We start from the raw sequence: 24,753 nt of genomic DNA on the forward strand, positions 1-24,753 counted from the left end.
TTATTACGAAGTTTTGAATTTAAGGTTTACTAAAGTTTTATTTATTAACTTAAGGGTTGAAAAGAGTGTGAATAAACTACAATAAGTATTTTATTTAAACATGTAACTTATATAATGTCTAATGTAATCCCGTAAATCCAAAAATACTAGACCGAGTTAAACTAAATCCGCGAAATTCATAACTTACAAACCCGCGGAATCCGGAAATTTGAATATTTAATAAAATTTAACCCATTAACGGCGATATAACGATTAGTAAAACAATTATCAATAAATTTGTTAAGTTCATTTTACAACCTATATTTTAACAATATATTTTTACAAAATTATTTGCAACGAAATTTAGGAGTCGTAAATGGAATTGACGATTTTTAAATATTATATCAACCGCGTGCGTTGTAATTGTAAGTGACACGGTAATCAGCTGTAGCGCTACGCAAGGCGGGCGGCTACGAACGCTACGGAGACTCTAACTACTCACCTTAACTTACCTCAAATGTGACCATCTCTGCTACATAGCGCGATTCACAAGCTGACCCCCTTTTAAATATACTTCCGACATTTTCCCGGGACAGCGCGGCGGCGCCCTGAGCGTCCCAGAGAAAACTGACGTACGTCACCACTCGAGCACGCCTTTTATAGCCAGATGGTGGGGTGAGGGCGGTCCGCGAGTTGCGCCGATTGCGACTCGATAAATAAATTAATTAAAAGTGCAAGTGACTGATCCATGCAGTCCTGAAGTCTTCTACAGCTTCTCTTTATTGAATGTTCTACTTACGTGCATAGTTCGTGACACACGAGACTAATTTTACTTAGTTTTTTTTATGAGAATACTTACCTAGATGAGCGAGACGTTTACGATACATACTGCTCATTAAAAATCCCTCAGGACGGTTGAAAAAACCCAGATTTATTGAAAAGTCCCTAAGATTGTTGAAAAAAAAAGAAATTCGCAGCAGAAAAGTAATTGGACTCAAATACTATAACTAGCCGTGCCCTGTGGCTTTGCTTATAATTAACACGACGTTACTCATAAATAATTTTTAAAGTTTTTGTGTGTGTTATTTATGCGTCCGGAATGCTAGGTACTTGTAGACGTAAAAGCTGTTCAATCATTCATCTATATTGCAATATATTACTATCACCTTCGATGGAATTTGTTAGCATAAGAATTACAAAATATTACGATTGAAACGTGTGGTAGGGTAACTACATAGTGCGTTCTCTGTATACATATGAACTACGTGCCTATTACAAGTTAATTCAATAATAAATTGCGGCGAATATGAACACGTTTATAAATGCATATCGATTTATTTTCAATATAATACTACTGCTGTACAGTGCTAGCTCAGTCAGGCTATTAATCTTAAAAAGTGCGGCAACTAATACTACGCCCAAGTGGCCGTACTCGAGCCAGTCTCGAACAATGAATGACGTTGACGAGCCAAAAGATCTGTTCAACATTGCTAATAATTGAAACTAAAATGCCGGGTTGCGTAGTAAAATTTTATATAAATAATAGTTACCACAAGAAATAAGAAAGACACTGGGATCACATATATATTTCTATAAGTATTTTATTCAATGTAAATAACACGAAGCGTATGTTACAGAATTTGGAAGATACCATTGTGTGTCAAGATGCCACGCACACAAGCATTTAATAGTGGGGTATCTAGTTGGAGCGCAGCGGAGACCAATCCATAATCTAAGAATCAAGTACATTTATGGTTACGTGATCAGACTATTTGTAGTTTCTTATTGATAAGCGTGTTTTTTTGTTTTTGTAAACTATTTTTTTTTAATTAACATTTGCGCATATTGTTTAGTTATATTTATTTGTATTCAAGTAGCTTAAGTTAATTTTAATATCTGGTTTAGTATTTGAATAGAGATATTTTTTGTATTTTTACTACTTACGGTACAATATAAGCTCCATTTAAGTTTAACAATGTAACATCTCTCTCTTACATCAAATTTATTGTAATTAATTCACAGTTGCCGGTATAATTTACGCAATTTATCAAAAACAGTTTTAGGTACTTTCTTTCAAAGAAATTTCTTCGACGTACTACCAAACTTGTGGAATGAGATTACTTGCACGGTGTTTTCAGGTAGTTCCGACATGAATACTTTCAAAGGAAAGCGCGTACAAACCTACCAGGCAGTGATCACTTAGCAGCTGACCACTTATGAAATATCCATCTCAAGTACCAGGGTAACAGACACAATACTTGTGGGTGGAATGATGATGTTTGATTTAATAATTTAATTTAATGTTTGATAATAAAGGACGAGACGAGCAGGACGTTCAGCTGATTGAAAACTCAAAAATTCTGAGCGGCACTTCAACTGCGCTCGTCATCTTGACACATAACATGTTAAGTCTCATTTGCCCAGCAATTTCACTAGCTACGGCGCCCTTTAGATTTTACTGCTTCACGGCAGGAATAGACTCCTGTGCAAAGGAGCCTCTTACTGGTAATATATTTTTTATACAATATACAAACTAAATTAATAAATAGGTACATATATGAACTCCTATGACTAATCCGACATTTAAAAGTGTGTGAAAATCGTGATCAATTATTCACATACACATTAAATAGATACAGCATAGCTAAAATAAAGCGTGTAATTATTTTAATATAATATTTTGAGTTTATATGTTTTTTTTGGGATATGCTTTTAAAAAATGATCCCAGAAAATGTATAAAAAATATATTACGAAATTCAAAATAATTGTTAAAAACGTTTGTGTGGTAAAGGTTACTATTACATAAATTATTTTATTAATAATACTACAGGCTGGGAATGGAGCAAACGCCTTTAGGCTAATTAATTATAAGTTTTATCGTACGGTAGTATCCGTATATTGTAACTAAATTAAGAAAAATAAGGCACACTGATTTTTTTGCGCCCTCTCTTCTCAGGTCTGAGGCACATAATTTCAAGTGGGTGGTAGTTTTTGACGTTCAATAAGTGATTTTTAATCCTATATTGAATAAAAATACTTGAATTTGAATGTATATAAAATAGATCGATTAAAATACGAAATTCATTTATAAGTGTTCGTATTTTGTAGTATGTGTTTAAAAAAAAAAAAAAAAAATAATTATAAGATATGTGGGTCGGGGTTAAGTAGGTACTTTCAATCACTTAGATAGTAGATGTTATTTTTGTTATTATTTTTAAATTATGTTCAATAGTAATAGCATACGTAGTATAATATGTGTTTTTTTGTTTGTTACTAGAATAGTATTATCTCAGTGAGTGAATTTTGTAATTCTTTTTTAGATAAATAAAGTTTCTGAAACCATATTTGCCACAATATATTTTCTTATAAACTTTTTATGGGCACGTGTATATATGGAATTCACTATATGGTGACCCTACCATACGTTTGAATATGACAAACTAACCTATCTTTGTGTAAATTTATTCATTGATTTGCAAATGTATGTGGGATGCTCATTTTTGTACAAACCGACAATCTGTGAAGGGAAGTTCATCTGACGTAAATCAATTTTTAGGTGTGTTACATACTCGACAATCTGAGGCGATGTATTGGATATCCAAACTTTGAGATTATTATAAATGTACCTATCAATAAATATAACAAGTGCTAGGCTCCTTTGCACAGGATGCCGGCTAGATTATGGGCACCACAACGGCGACTAATTCTGACGTGAAGCAGTAATGTGTAAACATTATTGTGTTTCGGTCCAAAGGGCGCCGTAGCTAGTGAAATTACTGGGCAAATGAGACTTAACATCACATAAGATGCTCAAGGTGACGAGCGCAATTGTAATGACGCTCAGAAACTCTTGGGTTTTTCAAGAATTCTAAACGGCACTGCATTGTAATGGGCAGGACGTATCAATTACCATCAGCTGAACGTCCTGCTCGTGTCATCCCTTATTTTAATTTAAAAATTGGAAACGTACCTATTATTATAATTTGTCTATGTAACGAACAGTAATTATGAAATACAATCTCAAGGCCCACGTACTAGATCCAACTGAAAATATAAACGCCATATACTAGAGTATATAAAAACAAATCACAATTGGTCACGCTTTATCGGGCTGCCAGGTGATCTATATGATTGTATATTCTAAGTCTATGTTACTTTCACTTTATATTAATTAACGAGTGCACCGATCTCGGTCCTTCTGCGCAGTTTTAAACAGTGATTCAGATATAGATTTATAGTCAGCTATCATCATCATCATCAGCCGAAACACGTCCACTGCTGGACAAAGGCCTCCCCCAAAGATTTCCACGACGATCGGTCCTGCGCTGTCCTCATCCAACCTACTACGGCGATCTTGACCAGGTCGTCGGTCCATCTTGTGGGGGGCCTACCAATATTGCCTTTTCAGTTACGTGGTCGCCATTCTAGGACTATACTGCCCCAAAAGCCATCTGTCCGTCGAACTATGTGCCCTGCCCACTGCCACTTCAGTTTCGCAATCATTTGGACTATGTCGGAAATTTTTGTTCTCCTACGGATCACCTCATTTCTGATTCGATCTCGCAGGGAAACTCCGAGCATAGTCAGCTTTAAATTGTAAATAATGAAACTAGATTTAAAAATTTCCGATATTTTTTTGTAACTGTTAAAATAGGACGACAAAGATCCTTTTTCCACGAAATCAAAAGAGATCCGAGTTTTTTCTTTACTTATTATAATATACCTATATATACACTAGCGTGACAATATGTAGCCTATATGGTATCCCGAAATCTTATTTATTCATGCAAAGTTTGAATTAAATCTGTTCAGTCGTTTTTCCGCTTTGCCTGGACATACAAACAGACATCAGTACTTTTGTGGTTTACAAAATATTCGATTTACTGTTTTAATTTGTTACAATTTTGTTATATATACTAGTTACTTCCAGCGACTTCGTCCGTGTGGACGTGCAACAAAAATACTATCCCTGCATCTAGTCACAATTTGTAGCCTGTATTTCACCCTTACCTTTTGCTTATATATATGCAAAATTTTAATAATATCTGTTTAGTAGCTTTTTTGTGTTGCCCGGACATAGATACAAACAAAGCGACAAAAATTATATTAAGTAATTTTTGGCATCGGTAATGTTGGAACAATACACAGCATGTATTGTTTCAAATTACGGTTACTTTATTGCGATTTTATTATATGTATAGATAGCAGTCTTTATATATCTTATATTTTATTAAGTACAATTCATTTAAATTAAAAATAAGTCAACGACCGATACCAACTTCATTGATTCTGTCGAAACGCGAAGCCTTAAATAATGTGATTGCCTTCAATAAGACACTACAAGGACAAATGATAGACGCCAATACAAGATTTTTAATTAACTCGCAAAGCTTGTAAGTTTGTTATAGTTATTACTTGCAACTGAAATTAGGCCAGTTATCGATATACTAAAATATATATATATGTATAATTATATATATTAGCAATGTATATGTTGTAAAAACAACAAGATCCCAGAAAATGTTGAATACAAAATAATAATGTATTATGAAATTCAAAAGAATTATTTAAAAGCGTTTGTGTGGTAAAAAATTACATAAATGACTTTCTTTGTGAAAATCATGAGTTTCGTGTGACGTAATTAATGACTGACCCCTATGGTATCCTGCAGCACCACCTAGTGGAGAGCTTAAACAAAATTCCTTCTCCACAAAACAAGAAAGAAACAAAAACATAATTATAGATGCCAATTTTCATAGTGATCGGTTCATCGGTGTTAGGGTGGGTATAAATAATATATAAAAAACCGTCTCTTATTATATCATTATAGACAGGGTGTCTAAGAACGTAACGATGACTTGGCATCGGGGGAAAGGTCCTATTATGAGTCAATAAAAAACAACCTTCTACACACAGAAGTACTCGAGTACCAACCATTTTATAGAAAAAAAAAACTCTCCGGAGAGTAATTATTATATTATATAAAATAACATTTAATGTTAATTTGAAGAACACTTAACGATAATATTTTCTTATTTAAAAAAATAAAATTGGTTTCCGATTTCCTTTAGATTCTTACGAGGCCGCCATAGCGTTAAAACCTTTAAACAATCCAAAATGGAGTTACAAAGCCGAAAAGTTCCACTCCGGGTAGTATGTTTTTAATTTTTACACTAAAGGACCTGCATTACCGACCTAAACAAGAGCAACATTGTAATGAAAATAGTATAAACTTAAAAGATATAACATACAATTTTGCTAATGTATAATATATAATATTAAACAAGTAAACTCTGTCCAGCAGTTGACGTTTTCCGGCTGATATGATGTTGAACATACATAGAAAATCTATATAAAATATAAAAAAGAGAATGTGTGTGTGTTGTGTTCGTCTAAAACTTGAAAACCGTAAGCCCAATTGAAATAAAGGTTCGCACACATTTATTTGACTTTATGACAACTCCGACGAATATAGTTACGTTAGTTCCCGATAGATGGCACTGGTGGTTGTATAATTAAAGCATGTGGCAGCCTTAGAACACCAACGTATTTTGGTTACGTGGCTAGTAAATACGGACGAAGCCGCGGGTAACAGCTATAATAAAATATACGAATCAATTATTTTATTTTATATATTAATGAAAATCTTCGTATCCTTAAAGAATGGGAAGCTTAAATTGCGTATAACTAAATACATAAAAAAATCATACAAAATTTATTATGTATTAAATCTTTCGTTTAAATATAACATTTAAAAATGAAAATATGAAAAATTAAATAATGTATAATTACAAAAAAAATTGGCCGCCCGAACAGGGACTTGAACCCTGGACCCTTGGATTAAAAGTCCAATGCTCTACCGACTGAGCTATCCGGGCCGATGATAACCGTATTGAAATTAACAATTCTTATCTACAGTAAGTTGTGTTCTATTTTTAAGATGTAATAAATATAAGTATTGACATTAATAATGTCTATAAAGCAGGGTTTTCACAAACAGGTGCAAGAAAACCAATTTTAATTATTTTAATAATTATGATAAAGCCGTTTACTGGCTATTAATATGTACCATGTGTAAACCACACATTCATTTAAGTTATAAATCTAAGTTATTTATTTTAAAAATTTATTATCACACAGACCTTCCATAATAATTATAATTCATTTATAATATTTAATTTTCGATAGAGATATGGTTTTTTGATTGGTACGGATTCCAAGTTCGAGTCCAGCTGGCGTTCTTTCAAAAAGTTCGTAAATATCACCATAACTTGTGATTCCTTCGGAGTAGCAATAAAGCACGGGGAGGCATAATATTTACACTTATCTTCATGTGAAGCAGTCGATTGTCTTTCTGTTATTTAAAAAATTAAAAAACCCCAGTACAGTTGGAATATTTATTGACGTAACTAGTCTGGCCATTAAAATTGTTGTAACTTACAAACATATCATTTTTTTATTCAAATTGCGAACGCGGTATGTTAGTAACTTCGATTATTTCCCACCATTTCACAATTTTTTTTCGAGGTCGATATAATATCGCAACAATGAAAGGTGTAAAAAAATAGATTTGCAGTGATTGCCTTGCATAAAGTAATAATGAACCCGTTGGTAATGTCCGTATATCGTATTTTCGATAGATTGTAATGTAATGCGGCACTGCATTATAATGGGCAGGGCGTATCAAATACCATCAGCTGAACGACCTGCTCCTCGCTTCCCTTATTGTCATAAAAAAAGATATACCAACACATCGTCGTACACCATAAAATATGAGAGAACCCGCGTGCTATGAGATCCCAAAAGTCTGTTAATAATATATATTTCATTTATATCAGATTCATTCTGAGATTACATCCATATTTGTTAGTACAATTTGCAAACTCACAAAACAGTGTTAGAAATAATTTATTAATAACGTTACAGCCAGATTTCGCCAAAATTGTTTAAGAAAAAAACCATTATAATGAGAAATAAAGATTGCAACGAGGAGTCTATCACGAATCATCAAAAAAACTGAAGCTTGGTTTTTATTTAAATCAAACCCTACCCTTTAATGAGCTCGATAAAAATGCTTGCTGTCTTGTGAAAAGATCAAAAATAAACTTTTCGCTGATGAAAAATTTTTACGATTGAAGATCACTGCAACAAAAAATATCACTAAATTCCCCATGGAAATAGTGCACAAATCCATTGATTCGTGGCAAACAGATTATACGATTGCATAAAAGATAAAGTAAGTCAATCTCAATAGAAAGCGTTTATATCTATTGCCGAGACTTCAATAAATAAATAAATATAAATTTTATTAAGACTTATGAAGTCATAGAAAAAAAAAACATTTTTATTTGTAAGAATCGTAGTAATCATAGAAATTCACTCTAATTTTTTACCTAACGCAACCAAAGAAATATGTACTTAGTTCTCAAAAAACTATAGTTCACTGGAACGAATTGAATTGTCGGTCAAACACCTAAATATTTCGGAATCCGGGGTTTCGTCTGCTGCCAGGTCATTACGTGGCCTTTATGGTTATTGTCCTATTAATGTTGTCCACAAAAAACGAAGTGAACAGTGAGAACTTACTTCAATATTCTTGTGGCTTATATAACTGCAGCAATATTGATGTATCTTAAGGCGATTTTACTTTTCAAGCATTGAAACTCAAAAGGTGAAACCGCATTAAAGGTGGACTGATGAATTAATAGAGTTTGGCGAAACTAACTGGCTTGAAAAAGGAAAAATTTGAAGGAATGGAAAGATATGGAAGATGCCTTTACCCAACTGGGCTCTGGTTTATAAAATCTGCGCCAATCGAGTGATGAAGAGAGAGTTTAGAAGACATAGTGCGTACCGAAAGTTACGCCTCATGTATTTCGTGCAGCGTTTCCCGTCGGAATTTAATAATTAATCCATATTATATCGGGAAATACGCGAATAACACATACACCCCGACGTGAAAAGAATGGAATCGGAATAGAAAAGAAAATCTGTAGCAACTTTTACATTAATAACATTGGTTAACTTCCTATGAGGCAGAAAATAAAGTCAAGTATCGTTAAACTGAACTATACTTAATTCCTTTCGCTATAATTTAATTTGCAAATTGGACCTAGCTTTTCAAACGGAATTGGTGATGAAATTTTACCATCAACTTAATACATATTTCTACCTCTTTTAACTGGTATTGTTTTAAAAGGGCGTAAAAAGAATACTGGGGGTTTGTTGCGCCATTAATTCAGAGAGAAATTTGTCGAGAAGCCGCAGTAGTGATTCTTATTAACAGCAAAAAGGGTTTTAAGCATTTCGAAAGAAATTTATTTCAGTTTGTAATATTGTGAAACTTTGTAAGTATTTCAAGGGCTTTTGGTTAGAATAAAACCTGTTACTTGAAAGAGAAAGTTTCTTATTTGTCTTGCCTCGTGGAATCCCCTGAAACTCTGAAGAGTTGAAAAACAGGGCACATTTGCCAATACTTGTATACTTGTATTATTAGAACGATCACGTTACGAACACGTGAATTCACAAAATAAGGCTGGTTACATGCATGCGATTTTGTGTATTTTTATTTTAAAATATTTTATGCGTGTTTTATGGATTGGGAGGACAAATTAACGTATCAGTCGCAACACATACCTACTCTCTTGAAACACCAGAGGAATCACGGGAGCGTTGCCGACCCATATCGCATTATTATGGAAATTTCGCGGAGTAAAGTTCATTCCATAGTATAGACAACCATTTAAACCGAAAAACTAAGCAAGGATCTTTATATAAATTTTCTTGAAAAACGCACTTTAGAGGGATTCCAGGAAACAAGAAGACGAGGATGATATCTAAGTGTGCCGCGTGTCGTGCGAAGATGGAATTCATTGGTATGGATCAGGTCAAACAGCCCTGTGGAACACTCTCGTGATAATGTGGTAGAAGACACACAATTACTCCACGTGTCTACATAACGAAAAGCGATCGATAACGTTCGATTACTTCACTCAACAGCTTAAGCTGATACTGGGACTTTCCACACCAGGAATGAAAGCTATTCTCAATATGGGGTGGGCTTGTGGCTTTTAGAGCAGTAAATTATGGACCGGCGTGAAGTATTGATACATGTATGATCAGGAGAGTGAAATAAAGATCTTTTTAAAAAATTAAAACGAATCAAATTTAAAATTTATTATTGTGGAACATTCAAAATAAGTTTGTAATAAATTACTCGTACCTTAGAGCACTCATGCACCTTGCTCGAGGGAATCAAATAAATAAGATATGGAATAGTAATAACTTGAATAAATTTTTATTTTAAGGACTATTCAAACTCTGGGGACAAATTATGCCAATGAATAAGATTCATTGGTATATTAGCTATGTGTTAAATATCTTATGTTCCTGCAGATACAATAAAAATATTATTTCCATTAGCTATTTTTAATTAATATCTTTTCAGGCAGAAATTCTTATATTAATAATTTAGTTATTATTCTGCCTGCATTGCGCAACAAGATCCCAACTTCTATTCGGGTCTCAGTTAAATGCAACATTAATAATTGTTAACTGTTCATTGTACTGAAGGGCACGTGGCACGCTTTTGTCGAATTTTTTGGTGTAAATCTACGGCTTCGCAAAGAGTTTTTGTTGTTTGAAACTCTTCGTAAATGTTCAACTGTATGTTGTAAGTATTTCTGTTTATTTCTTGGTTACTCGGTAAAGCCAGCGTACGCTAAATGCCTGGTCGCACTAATGAAATTGTAAGTATTGCTTGTACTTTCATGTTTGAAGGTAGCATGGTGCTTTGCTTTTATGTATATTTGATTGTTCTTGAGTGTGTAATAGGGTTTATTTCCGTGTGGCGATGACAACGCCTCTCGCGGCAGGGGACGGAACGAGGCCGTCAGCTGTCACCTAACAGCAGGTTGTCACTTGCACTGCGAGTATCCGTGATATAAGCGTATTGGCTGTATCGTCTGCCCGGCACAGAATGTTTATATCTCATGGAATGGACGCCATTGCTAATATGAATACAGTGACATCAATATGTTTTTATGTCAGAGCTATTAAAGGGGTGATTGTTATCATTCATTGCATAGATTTTGGTTTCTTATATCAGTAATGAACATGAGGTAATGAGCCAATGGGACCCTATTACCACAGTTGTACACACAGAACACTCAATCTCTTTTAACATTTCTGTGATTTTACAATTCATATCGATTGTTAAAGAATCCTATTACTATATTTGGATAATCAATGGTGATTGGACTCTATTGTTGGTGGGGTCCTTTTTTACCTGTCCATAACAATAACGCCAGGTAACCTGTCGACGACTTTCTGAGCTGACAATTTACTGCTGGCAAAAATATCATCAGTTATGTAAACTGTATATGATACACGAGTGTACAGTCCAATTGAATACATTGTTCATGCCAATAATAGCATTAGCAACCTATGAACCTAAGTTTTAAAATTACCAGTGCGACGCTCCTTTGCACAGGATGTCGGCTAGATTATGGGTACCACAACGGCGCATATTTCGCCCGTGAAGCAGTAATCTTATGTCTCAAGGTGATGAGCGCAGTTGTAGTGCCGCTCAGAATTTTTGGGTTTTTCAATAATCCACTGAGAGGCACTTCATTGCAATGAACAGGGCGTATCAATTACAATCAGCTGAACGTCCTGTTCGTCTCGTCCCTTATTTTCATAAAAAAAAAACTTCAAGCGTGCCCAATTAAATTCAACATTTCAAGGACTTGTTTATTCATTTACTTCTGTCTGTCATCAACGAAAAGGATAGGAACTTGATGGTAATTGGAAATGATGACATTCAGAATGAGCCTCCGATCTAGACTTTAACTTTTGAGAACTGGAGAGTTTCACAGCAAGAAGTATTAAGATATTATGCATTTTTAAACAACTTCAAAAAAGGAGGAGGTTCTCAATTCGTCGGTATGTTTTTTTATGTTTGTTACCTCAAATCTTTCGACTGCGTAGACCGATTTGAATACGCTCAGCGTACTGAACATATTATGCCTTTTATTATTATTATTATTTATAATAATCCAGTGTAATGTTTTTGCAATGTATAATATGTATACTGACCCTATGTAAGTTTGTACCTACTTTACGAAGACAAACACACACAAACTGGGCTTACACACACCGCAGGCTAACCTAAATATATTATGTACCATGTAATATATATATATGTAGAGTAGCCTTAGTATTCAGAGTATTAATTTTACCAGTTTCGTATTGAATAAAAATAATCAACACATAAAATTGCTGAAAATGCAAGCAATAGATTTGACACAAAATAAAAAAATAAGCTTCATAGGTACGTCTGTATCGACGGGCAGGAAATAAAACTTTAGATTTTATTCAACTTAAAATTTTAGGGTAGGGGTAAAAGTATGACGAAGTGTAAAGTGGGGCAAAAACGAGCATTCCACTTCAGACAAACTACGTTTTGTACCGGTGTCTTGTCTCCTTGTTGGAATCATTTATTTTCAGCCAAAACTGTTTGACGCCACATTGATTTTGTGCAGCTAAAGTTGTAAAAGCACGCGACCAACGGGTCTGTTTTTCAGTGAATTTCCAACGAGATGGCCTCGTGGTCCGGCGCCGGTGTGTCGTAAAGCGACCACGACACGGCGCTGTCCGGTTTATTGTCTGCTCGCACAACACTAATGGAGGACTACAATATTGGCAGATCATTAATTCCACAGCAAATTGCTGAGCTCGCGATGAGGTGATTGTGAACTTTTCAAATTAGCTGCATGCTCTGTTCCGATTTCAAATAGACGGTTCACTGACTTTGTGTTCTTATAAAATTCATTGTTAATTATAAGTGCATTCTGATATCTCTCTCCTTTGTTTCCGAAATTGCAAGCGTTTGCCTTTTTAACCGACTCCAAAAAAGGAGGAGGTTCTCAATTAGACGACTACTTGTTTTATTTTGTTACCTCAGAACTTTGGATTGGGTGATTCGATTTTGATAATTCTTTTTATATTTAAAAGCTGATGCTTGTAAGCAGGTGTCAGCCAAGGTAGGTTTGTAACTACATATATAGTTATAGGTGAGATGTGCTTGTGTCGCACGTACGACCTGACGAGACCCAGGCGATAGGCGTGAGCGCGGCGGAGGACACCGATTCCAAAAGTAACACTCATTGTAACTTCATTATAATGATTATTAATTTGTGGAAGAATACGAAATTATTTTTTTCTTTTTAGTGCATATTATATTGTTTTTGAAAAGTTTATTTGAAGTCGGTTGTTCTTAGTAAAATAATTTTTATAGCTATCGGTCAGATAGGGCCGGAGTAGAACTGCTGCTACAACTATTTCTGCCAGAAAATATATTTACATTTTGTCTGTTTGGTCATGGTTTGAACTCTGCTGGTGCTGTCGTATGAGACATTCCATCTATTTGTGAATATGATGGGGAATTGAAATGTATCGGTGTCGTTTTGCGGTAAGCTACACCTTTGAACGTTTTGTAGTGCATTACTATTTCATCTGCTATTAATACTTTATGTTGTGTACTATGTAACTGTGCATAAAGTAACAAGTAAATATCTTAAAATTTAAATGTTCTGCAGTTGGTGCCAAGATAATAAGACATATAAAGATTACGATGTTCAAAAAATATATACATATATAGAATTTGTTATGTTTTTAAAGTGATAACCCTCACTTCAAGGATTAATGCACAAATAAAATTTTAACAACAAAATGGTTAGAGCACTGACACGGAACGCCAGAGGTCGTTCGGGTTCGAGTCCCACGTGGTTCATAAAATTTTGTTTCAAATTAGTTTTTTTATGGAAGAGAGGACAAACGAGCGTAGGGGTCACCTGATGTTAAGTGATCACCGTCGCCACACACACATTCTCTAGCAACACCAGAGGAATCACAGGAGCATTGCCGGCCTTTAAGTACCTCACGTAAGACTAGGCGGGGGCTCTGAATTTGTGAATTTGTAATAGTTTATGAACCGATTATTTTTTTCGTTTCGTTCGGTACATGATGGAATTTATGAGTACTTGAGGTAACTTCACAAATTTTGTAGCTTTATTGTACATAATAATATAGAATTTTCACATTTTAACGTTTCAATAAAAGAACCAGCGTTTTTAAATCGAAGGTAAAACCTGTTTGTTGATAAAGAACTGATAAAGAAGATCTTAAATGGCTACCGGAACTAACTAACGTGAGTATTATTTGTGTTATAATAAGATAGTAAAGCGACTATAAGAATATCACAATTTTTTCAAAAATGGAAGTAGTACTATCAAATCTGGCGATGAAGTCAAAAGATTGGTGTTGGCGTATACTGGTTTTAGCCACGTATCTAAGCCGTGTTAATATGATTATACTCGTATAGCCGTGATAATATGATTTTTAATCACCTATTTAGCGATAAAAACTACCACATATTCGGAAATGTATGCCTCAGAGTTTGTTCATGATGTTAACAATAAGATTATCAAGGTTTCTAGAAAATTCGCTAAAGTACCTTTGAACAACACACAAACATAATTTGTATTATCAAGAATGTATTGAGAGGTCAGACAACAGTAAAAATGTGCTTTTTTTTCTTAATTTTTTTCTCTAATTCTCTCCCTCGTAACTATAATAAGTCTTTCGGACTAGGTACTTGTAATAACTCGATGCAAGTATTTATGAGTGGAATTGATTATCAACACCAAAGTGTAAAATGAAAAAAACCTTATACAGTTCCGCCTTCACACATGCATACTTTTAAATAAATCTTTACTACTTACAATATATTTTTGAAGTTTTTTGTAATACATATACTGCATTGGGTATTAAATATAAATATAATATAATAGTATACATATTACATTTATTAGGCTTTTTAGTGACCATCTTAAAACGTTATTTATTTCAAATTAATTCCTCCACATGTTCCTGACAAAAAGGGTAATAACAGACAAACAATCAGAACATGAAATGAAGTGGCTGCACATACTTATGGCTTACTTAGACTTTACTCAAACTTTACTTAATTAAAACTGAGCTGAGTGTGATAAAACGCGAATTTGACTTTTGTATTGGGCGTATCTTAACTTAAGCTCAGCATAATTTCAGATGTCAATTAACTATAAAAATATTTTTTGTTTTATGGAAAAGAAGGACAAACGAGCGAACGGGTCGCCAGATGTTAAGTGATCAACGCCGCCCACATTCTCTTGCAGAACCAGAGGAATCACAGGAGCCTTTTAAGGAAGGTGGACGCGCTTTTTTTGAAGGTACCCATGTTGTATCGTCCCGGCTTTGTTGAAGGTAGAACGAAACCTCCTTGAAAACCGCACTGTGGAGGACCACCACACATCCAGATGGTGGGGATGAAATCCTAACTTGTGGCGTGTCGTGCGAAGGTGGAATTCGGCGGCATATAATATTATAATCAAAGACTACGCTAAGCTCAATCCCAGCTAAGATTTACGTAAGAAAAGTCTGAGCAAAGTAAATAAAAGCTGTATAGATGTCAGCATAATTACACGAAGTGAATCACAGTAGCATGGTGCCTTTAGGAACTCGCTTTTTTTGATGTGCCCGTGTTGTGTTGTCCCCGAAATACCGCACATGGCATATCATTCCAAAGGTTGTCTGTTGGTGTGTCTGGTTGTACCAACGTAGAAGATAGTGCAACTACAATATTGCCCGGATAGCGTTTTCTCTTAGAAGTGAGTGCTCAGCTTTGTACGGTTTTTGCTCAATGCTCAGTCCATTTACTACCCATGATTTAAATCCTCTATTAAAGATTCTAAAACAGTTAGCTTATTGCCAGCATTAAAATACCCAATGTCCTAGTAACCATTACATCATGCAAACGAGTGTTGTAATGAAATACAGTAGAACATCATATCATCCGTTTTCAAACACTCCTTCGGATGATATTATTTTTACTAGCACTGGCTTTTTTAATGTTAGCAGTAATCTAACTGTTTCAGAATCTTTTATAGAGGATTCATATTATGGGTGGTAGATAAAGACTTGTATGCAAATACACGAATGTGATAATAGTACCACATGAGTTATTACACAACATTTTTAAATAACTAATACCTCACGAATTACATTGGTACTCAATATACTCAAATTATTTAGGTATAAGTGTCTGTTTCAATACAAAAACTTATGAACGAATAGTATAAATATAAAGTATAGTTAAACAACATAAAATCTCGCCCACTGCTTGTAAGGTGCTCTTACTAAGGACATATTCTTTTAATTAAGCTGCGCAGAAAGGATCGTAACTTTTACGATGTCCGTGATTTAACTATTATTTGTCATCAATTTTATGAGGCCCTAAAGCAAATACTGGACATAAGTTTATAAATAAGGAAATAAAACGAAGATATATACTATACTGTTTCTATATAATATTTAAAATCTTGTTTAAATTATGTAGTGCGGATAATTTTATAATATTAAAACGTAATATCAACTCCACCATAAAGTGTCAATAACAGCATTACAATTGTTTATTTAATTGAATACAAATATTCATCTGATATCCAAGGTATTAATATTTTGGGACGTTTATTGCGAAAACATTGTACTTTGGAAATTTGTTTCTAACCATGTCTGTTAGCGCCACCTATTGCTGTTACATGAAAAAAAGAAAAACACCGCCCTCTAGTGATGCTTTAAAGAAAAACCTTATCCATTCATTACTACTAGGTGGCGCTTTAAATGCAAGAATATAGACCACTGAAATTTAATGTGGTAGTTCTGCCATATCGATATAGATGGCGCTGATCACAAAAATTTTAAATTTTATATTAAATATTTTTTTGAGTTATCGATAAAATTCTTTTATTTGACTTTTGTTACATATGTTCATGAGATCCGTTCAACCGACTTAGCATTTGAATTTAGTAAAATTTCTAACTATAACTGCTAGTGGTACCTATTGCTGTTACATAAAAAAAAAGAAAAACACCGCCCTCTAGTGATGCTTTAAAGAAAAACTTTATACATTCACTACTACGAGGTGACGCTTCAAATCCTAGAGTATAGACCACTGAAATTTGATTTGATGCGGTAGTTCTAGCCGTTTTGTATAGATAGCGCTGACCAGTAGAATTTTAAATCTTTATATATATAATTCTTGTGTGCGTGTGTATGTCACTGAACTCCTCCTAGACGGCTGGACCGATTTTGATGAAATTTTTTGTATGAGTTCAAGGGGATTCGAGGATGGTTTAGATTCACAATTGAACTATCTCCTAAACGGCTGGACCGATTTTGATGATATTTTTGTGTGTTCCAGTGAATTTGAGATTGTTGTGTGTCTTCAGGTGGATTCGAGAATGGTTTAGATTCACAATTAAACTACCTCCTATACGGCTGGACCGATTTTGATGATTTTTTTGTTTGTTTCAGTGAATTTGAGATTGGTTTAAATTCTCAATTCCGTCCTTATAATATAATTCTCCAGCTCATGAGTATGTTAGTGAACTCCTAACGGCTGGACCGATTTTTGACGTGTGTACAGGACAACGTCTGTTGGGTCCACTAGTTTCATATAAAATATTTTATTTTAGGTTATCGATAAAATTCTATTATTTGACTTTTGTTACCTATGTTCATGAGATCCGTTCAAATGAGCTACCTTGTGCCGTGTTTCCGGGACGATACGACATGGGTACCTTCAAAAAAGCGCGTACTCCTACCTTAAGGGCCGGCAACGCTCGTGTGATTCCTCTGGTGTTGCAAGAGATTGTGGGCGGCGGTGATCACTTAACACCAGGTGACCCGTACGCTCGTTTGTCCTCTTATTCAATAAACTTTCACATTAATTATAGGTATAGATAGACTAACCTCCAAGTCAAATTCGTATGTTTCCACTTCTCACCCTGCACCGCGAATCTCTTTTTCCTCCTCCCATTTTCATCACCCGGCTCTCGATCGGGTCGCCCACACCGCTTCTTCATCATCAGCTCTTTGGTTGCTTCGTCTATTTCACCTGTTACCTTGATTCCTCCGAATTCCTGTAAATTAAAAAGACGCTTGAGTTTTGGGTGACGTTACAATATACATGCGTTTTATTCACTTTTGTGTACTGTCGAGGAGTCATAAAATGGAGTAACCTACATCAAGATTATTATTTTGCCTATATACCTAATGGGGGTTTTACTTCGAGTATGTTGAAAAATGATTTAAATATTATTCTTCTTTTATTTCGTCTGTGTTTCGCTGTTTGAGCTCATGGTGTTGTTAGTGTTACCAATGCTCTAAATAAATAAAACAAAAAAAAGAGCTGTCATTCTCAACTTCTCAAGTTTAAAACTTGTGTTTACTGATAAAAACAAATACAAGTTACTTCTTTTCTCCTTTTTACCCTTAACAATTGTAATATTCATTAAAATTGCGATTCTATCGATCATTGAATAGTACGGTAAAAGGCGACAAGTAAAAGTTTTGGAAACTTTATAAGATACTCAATATCTTTATTATAAATCAAAGTAGTGTGGCAATTTTGATTTAAGCCAGTTGTACGAATAACTTTCATGACATCGGTGCCGAACATGGAATGGTCGTGTAAGTGAAGAATTGTAACGGATTTATACTCTCTAAAATATTCGTAGTGCTCAAGTTTTCAATTAAACTAGATTTTATGTACTTATAAATTTAAATACGTCTAGATAGAGCTTCTTGCGGCTGCGCATAGCAACAGTCATTAGTCACTTGGTTTTAGTGTGCGTATGTTACTGAAAATAGAGGCTAACTGTTCACCATTATTTTTTCGACGTGTTCACAGCTGTTACAGTCTATCTAGACGTATAAGTTATCTAAGCTCTTTTCTCTATTAAATCCAAGCAGCTAGCACACAGTAGGTCAGAGTTTAAAGTCTTGTTAGGAGACGCCCCTTAGCTTTGACTTATAAATTATTGGTTTTCTTTGCCGCGTCCTTTTTCGCTGGAAGAAGCTGTTAGGTTACCAGCACAGAGGACTTTTAGTCAGTCTTGTATTTCTATCAGATTACGACAAACGGACCCTTAGATAACGTTTTAAAGAAAAAAAAAAACAGTGAGCTTGAGTTGAAAATCAATTCTAACAATGGTGTACGACGAGGGATGATCAACTACAGGGGATGACTAACCGATCAAATGAGACCACCCTCGTTTGTTAATGGCGTCACATCTATTTTCAGACAAATAAATAAAATAATACCACTTAGTACAAACGATTAACTAGGTACAAACTAGGTACAATAAAAAAAAAGAGTTCACAGGTACATACTTAGATATGACGTGTTCACATTCTGTAAAAAATCCATAGATGGTCAAAAACCGGTCAAGTGTGAGTCGGCCTCAAATGCGGGGAGTTTCGTTCCATCGTACAAGATGCAACAACTATATAAAAAAACACTATAAACTCAAATTTTAAACGTATAATAAAACTTATAATTTTTTATAGTGAAAACATCACTAGCGACGTTGAGCATTTTTCTTGGGATGGGATAAAATGATAACACTTGCGTCAGGACACGTGGCCTGAGCGAAAATTTGTAAGACACTAATAAAAAAAAATTATTAATGTTGCTCACTTTAGATTGGTTGGACAAGAATTATGTAATGTAATATTGATAATTAATTTACAATATACTTTCGTTTAGACGATCTGACAGCCCGATTGTGCGCGCCCAATTTTGATTTGTCAATGTGTGCATAAGCTAATGGTTCAATATTCAAACACAGTGAATTATCTGTGTTTTCAAATTACTAAGGAGGTAATGCCAAGGGTGGCTGACTTTTTACGACCTATCGATAAAAATCGGTTACGGTCACAATAGATTTACTCTCCTATTCTATCTTGCTGTACATCCGTAAGAGATGTTCTTCTCTCTTTCAAGTTAAGGATATAATATTTAATACATAATTAAAAATACAAAAACACATATAAGGATCCATGACTCGGAAAGAAACATCCCATATTCATCAAATTGTTTTACAAATGTTTGCATCTACGGGGATTCGAATTTCATGCAGGGTCTGTACCCATTATGCCATACAGGGGTCCATATAGGTGTTGGGCTAGCCGGGGCATAAAAGTAATAGGGAAGTCCCAGGCCGAAGGGTGTCGTTAGAGGCGCCTAAGGTCTTTTACCAGTAGGAGAGATCATTGCATAGGATACCGGCTAGATTATCGGTACCACAACGGCACCTATTTCTGTCGTGAAGCAGTAATGTGTAAGCATTATTGTGTTTCGGTCTGAAGGGCGCTGTTGCTAGTGAAATTACTGGGAAAATGAGACTCAACGTCTTATGTAACAAGGTGATGAGCGCAGCTTTTTCAAGAATCCTGAGCAGCACTGCATTGTAATGGGTAGGGCGTATCAATTACCATCAGATGAACGTCCTACTCGTCTCATCCCTTATTGTCATAAAAAAACTATTCATTAGAGAGTAACATCCTTTCTTAAAATACTTTAGAAATTAATTACTTAACTTAAGATTACACTTACTTGCAATGTCTTGATCGCAATCCTAAATTCATCTTCGTAAGACTGCGAGACATCCCCCATCAAAAGGTTGCCGACTTCTGGTTGACCTCTCTTCAAGTAGCCAAATTGTTCAAGGTAGCTCCGCTGAAAACAAAATATACACTATACGACTTTGTACTTTTAATCACTATTAAAGAGTACTATAACTATACAATGTCTGTCACACAAAATATAATATTAAAATTCTAAACTCTACTATAAGTACCTATTAAATCATGTTTCATTAAACATGCAATTGAGTAAATAGGGTAAACCACCCTTATAGGTATTTCTATATTTGGCTTACCATAATTGGCTCTTTTGAATTTAATTTTAAAATATTTGGCCACTCATTCATTAGACTCAATTTTACATTAAACAAATGATTGTTTTTCTCTTAAAATATGTTTGAAGCAGATAACAAAATAATATGCCGATTATAAAAAACAATCAAAATTATGTACATAGTCAATTAGTCTATATTTTTTATAGTAAGTACTTTAATAAACTTGTGATACCGTAGATCTTAGAATAATTGAATTTAATACAAATTTTCATTTTTTATGACTGTTTTATTGATCAATTACTGTAATATGTATTTTTTTATATATCTTTATTTAAGTGCTATCATCAGGAAAAAAAAATTACAAAAGCGAAAACCGATAATTAACAATAATCGTGTCTTGAATAGGAATTTATCGGACAAATATCACTATAAGATATCTGATTATAAAGAAATGACGCCAAATTAAGAAGGAATGAAGTAATTATCGAAGAAATAAGAGGCAGCCACAGATAAAAAATTACATAACTCAAAAGAAGCCTACAAAAAAAAAGTAGAACAAGATTCAAACTACCTTCAAATACCAAAACTGGATCAAAATTTTCCAGTCCAAGCTCCATAACATACAAAGATATAAGAATATACAAAATAGATAAGTTCTTTTCAATCGTCAAAAATTTATAAAAGTTTTATTTTATTTCCAGTTCTCTAAGCTTTAAAACAAAATGGCTTTAAATAGTACCAAAGAACGTACACAACATTTGGGTATTTTACCTTCACAATAATTTTAACAAATTAGACCTTTTTCGAGAGCCTACAGCCGTGTTTCTTTCCTCAGAAATATCAATCCATAATTTCAAGATGAATAGATTTTTTTTTATTATTTATTTACTAAGAATATAATATACATTGTCCTCCAAAGCCGTCTACACGTTTTGACTGGGGATCGTACAGTCTCACTATATTATTAAATAGCTATCTATAGGTTATCATGTAACAAGAAATAAACAATTTAGCAACAAATACTTTCCAATAGATATATTTTAACATATTTTTAATTTTAATTTTGTTAGGCTCGTTTCAAATATACTCGGGCAAGCAGTTAAGTAAATAGGGATGACGTTTTTTAATAGTTCTATCACCCGTGGATATTATCCTAGTGTTATGGTTGTGAGTTTGTTATTATATTAAAGACTCTACATTGTAAACTGAATTACAACTGAAGCAGATATGTTATAATATATTAAAATAATCGAGAAAATCAATATTAATTTAGTCAACTACCTTCTTTAGTCACAAAGTGTAAGTTAAACATTTAAAACATCCCCAAGTAACTTTCACAGATCATTAATTCTCTTTGTGATAAATCCCTTCTATTCAACTTTGTTCAGGTGTCTGTTTAAAAAGTAAGAGACAATGTCGACGGAACAAAGCTTTTGATTATTAAAGCGTGAATAATAGTCTGTTGATTCACAAACTTTAAGGTTTCGTTCAGATGTTATAAACGTTCAAATAAAAGATTAAAAACTGGTTTTATTCTAATTTAAAATAGTTTTAGACGAGTTCGAGTTAAGTCGAGTCGATGTTAAGCACAAAATGTTCTTATGTTTTTAAATGAAATTTATTGCGAATATATTGTCACAATGTAAAAATAACCTTTTGCCTTCATTTAGTTTAGTATTTAATGTAGGAATGTTTGATTTAAGTACGTCGTTCACAAATGAAAAGGCAACAAAAAAATTGTATTTTTTTTTGGATTTAATTCGTGTTTTCCCTGGTATGTACTTTAGTAAATATTTGATCGACATAGCAATATTAATAACCGTCCGCTAGATATAGATGGCGTGGCGTACCCCAATGATATCCCGGGCCCATCGCATTGCGCCCGTCACTGTGTTTAAATGTCTTCCTTAAACTTTATCAGCGTATATAATCAAACAAATGTACAAATTAAATTTGTAGCCAAAATTTATGAACGTTGCGGGACACGAATAAGCGACTTATCGGGTTTCATCCGAGCGCTCTTTCCAACTGAGCCAGCCGTTCGAGTAGGTACGCATGGTTCGTAAATCTTGGTGTATCGTGCTTAACTCTCAGGTTGATAACCTGCTAAACCCCAATAATTGCATATTAGGAAATTGACCTGAGATTTCGCTCTTTCAAATCTGAACAATTTGTTATTTTAAAGTGATAACCCTCACTTCTGCGACTAATAATACAAATTAATGTTGTAATCAAAATTTATGAACGATGCGGGATTCGAACCCGCGACTTCTCGGGTACCGTCCGAGCGCTCTTTCCAACTGAGCCAACCGTTCGAGTTACGCATGGGTCGTAAATTTTGATCTTGCTAAACTCTCAGCTTGTGGCTCCATCAAACATATAAACAAACTTCCTATAACCTATAACTATCAAGCAAATGCACTGTTAATGTTGAGATATGAAATAGGTGTGGTTGTAGTAATGGCCCGGATAGACACTGCATAAATTATACGCTATCATAGTAAAATCTTAACTTTATCGGAAACTATCACACTAAATCTAAATACCTTCAATAAAACCCAATGAATCACAATAATTACCGACACATTGACTTAGGATTATGCCTCTTGGGTCAGAACTTGAGATAATTTACCGAAGCGACAGCCCGTAAAGCAATGTAAATATGTCAGTAATTAGGTTAAAACAGATATCGATCACAGAAATCAGAACGTGCCTAATTGAGTGGTATTCATATTAATTATACGGCTCAGCTATTAAGTAGATAGAGTCTGATTTAAAACTTGTATTTCGCTATGGCCTGTTTGGAAGTTGTTGCCCGATATCTTAGATCACGTCTTATACGTCTAATAAACCTTGACTGCTGGGAAAAGTCTAGAAAAATGAAGGTTAACTGTTAACCTCTATTTTGAGCATTGCACGCACACTAACACAAAATGACATACAAATGGCGTGTGTAAGCAATAGCTTGTAGCCTGGCCTTTTTCATTCATTTCTCTAGCAGAAAGAGGCTCTATCTAGGTGTATAAACTATCTAAGCCTGATATATTCGATTTCATGTTATATTCGAAGTTACTGGGCAAGAGAGACTTCACATGAGCGCAACTGCTACGCCACTCTCTTTTGCTTGTGGTAGCATCGTGGGGCGGGTATCCCTCCATAAGATATGAGTGCGGTATGCGATGCCTAGTCCGTGGATCATGCTCGTGAACGGGCGCTGCTTGTGGTGCGTAGTCTGATTTTTATTTCTATATTGATAGTTCTACAATTTTATGTTATAAATTATTTAAATATACAATTGCTAACATAACACCATAACTTAACATAACACCTAAATATTCTTATGATTTATCACTTCTTTTCCTTTTTTTTAACTAACACAAGTGAGTATGAAAACGTTTGAGTAATTTCGGTGAATTGAAATGTGATGTACAAAATGGGCAGGGCATATAGTTCGACGGACAGATGGTCGTTGGGGTAGAAAAGACCTCGATGTGCGACCACGTACCGGAAGACACAGTGTTAGTAGGCACGTATAAGTTTAATGAGGACTGCGCAGGACCCATCGTCCGCGTCCTGGAAATCTTTGTGGGTTCCATTCGTCCAGCAGTGGACGTCATCCGGCTGATGATGATGAATTTGCATTTCGTAGCATCATCCGGACCGAAGCTATCGAGAGTTCGAAAATACAATGAAATCAACTGCACCTTTATTGAAGTACTTTGTTCCAAAAACATTATTACAAGTAACCTCACTCGCACGAACTATCCCACGGATTCATTTCGAATATAAATTCCTCTTTAATTACACAGATCGCGTGTTAGTTTTGCTCATTCTGGATTGAGTCCACGGCACCTTCCAAATCTAGGATAAAAACACCCCAAATCACGGGCCCTCGCGTGATGTACCCTATTAGTCCTTTAATTAATTACTGAATCTCATTAGCCCGAAGTATATTCTTAATTTTGAGCC

The 24,753-nt window shown here is 34.5% G+C and overlaps 1 protein-coding gene and 2 non-coding genes across 3 annotated transcripts in view; all 3 read right to left on the reverse strand.

The window, feature by feature from the left end:
* LOC126975935 (matrix metalloproteinase-2-like) overlaps window positions 1-24,753 on the reverse strand; it is a 273,897-nt gene that overhangs the window by 154,533 nt on the left and 94,611 nt on the right. Inside the window, exons 3-4 of the mRNA XM_050824053.1 lie at window positions 20,481-20,603; window positions 17,834-18,003 (exon numbers count right to left, since the gene is read on the reverse strand). Coding sequence (XP_050680010.1) covers window positions 17,834-18,003; window positions 20,481-20,603 — 293 coding nt within the window. The remainder of the gene's footprint in view (window positions 1-17,833; window positions 18,004-20,480; window positions 20,604-24,753) is intronic.
* Window positions 6,786-6,858, reverse strand: Trnak-uuu (transfer RNA lysine (anticodon UUU)). The gene has a single exon. It is a non-coding gene; the product is annotated as a tRNA-Lys (tRNA).
* On the reverse strand, window positions 23,026-23,099 carry Trnat-ggu (transfer RNA threonine (anticodon GGU)). Its single transcript has one exon. It is a non-coding gene; the product is annotated as a tRNA-Thr (tRNA).

The sequence above is a fragment of the Leptidea sinapis genome, chromosome 38 (assembly GCF_905404315.1).
Source record: "Leptidea sinapis chromosome 38, ilLepSina1.1, whole genome shotgun sequence".
NCBI lineage: Eukaryota > Metazoa > Arthropoda > Insecta > Lepidoptera > Pieridae > Leptidea > Leptidea sinapis.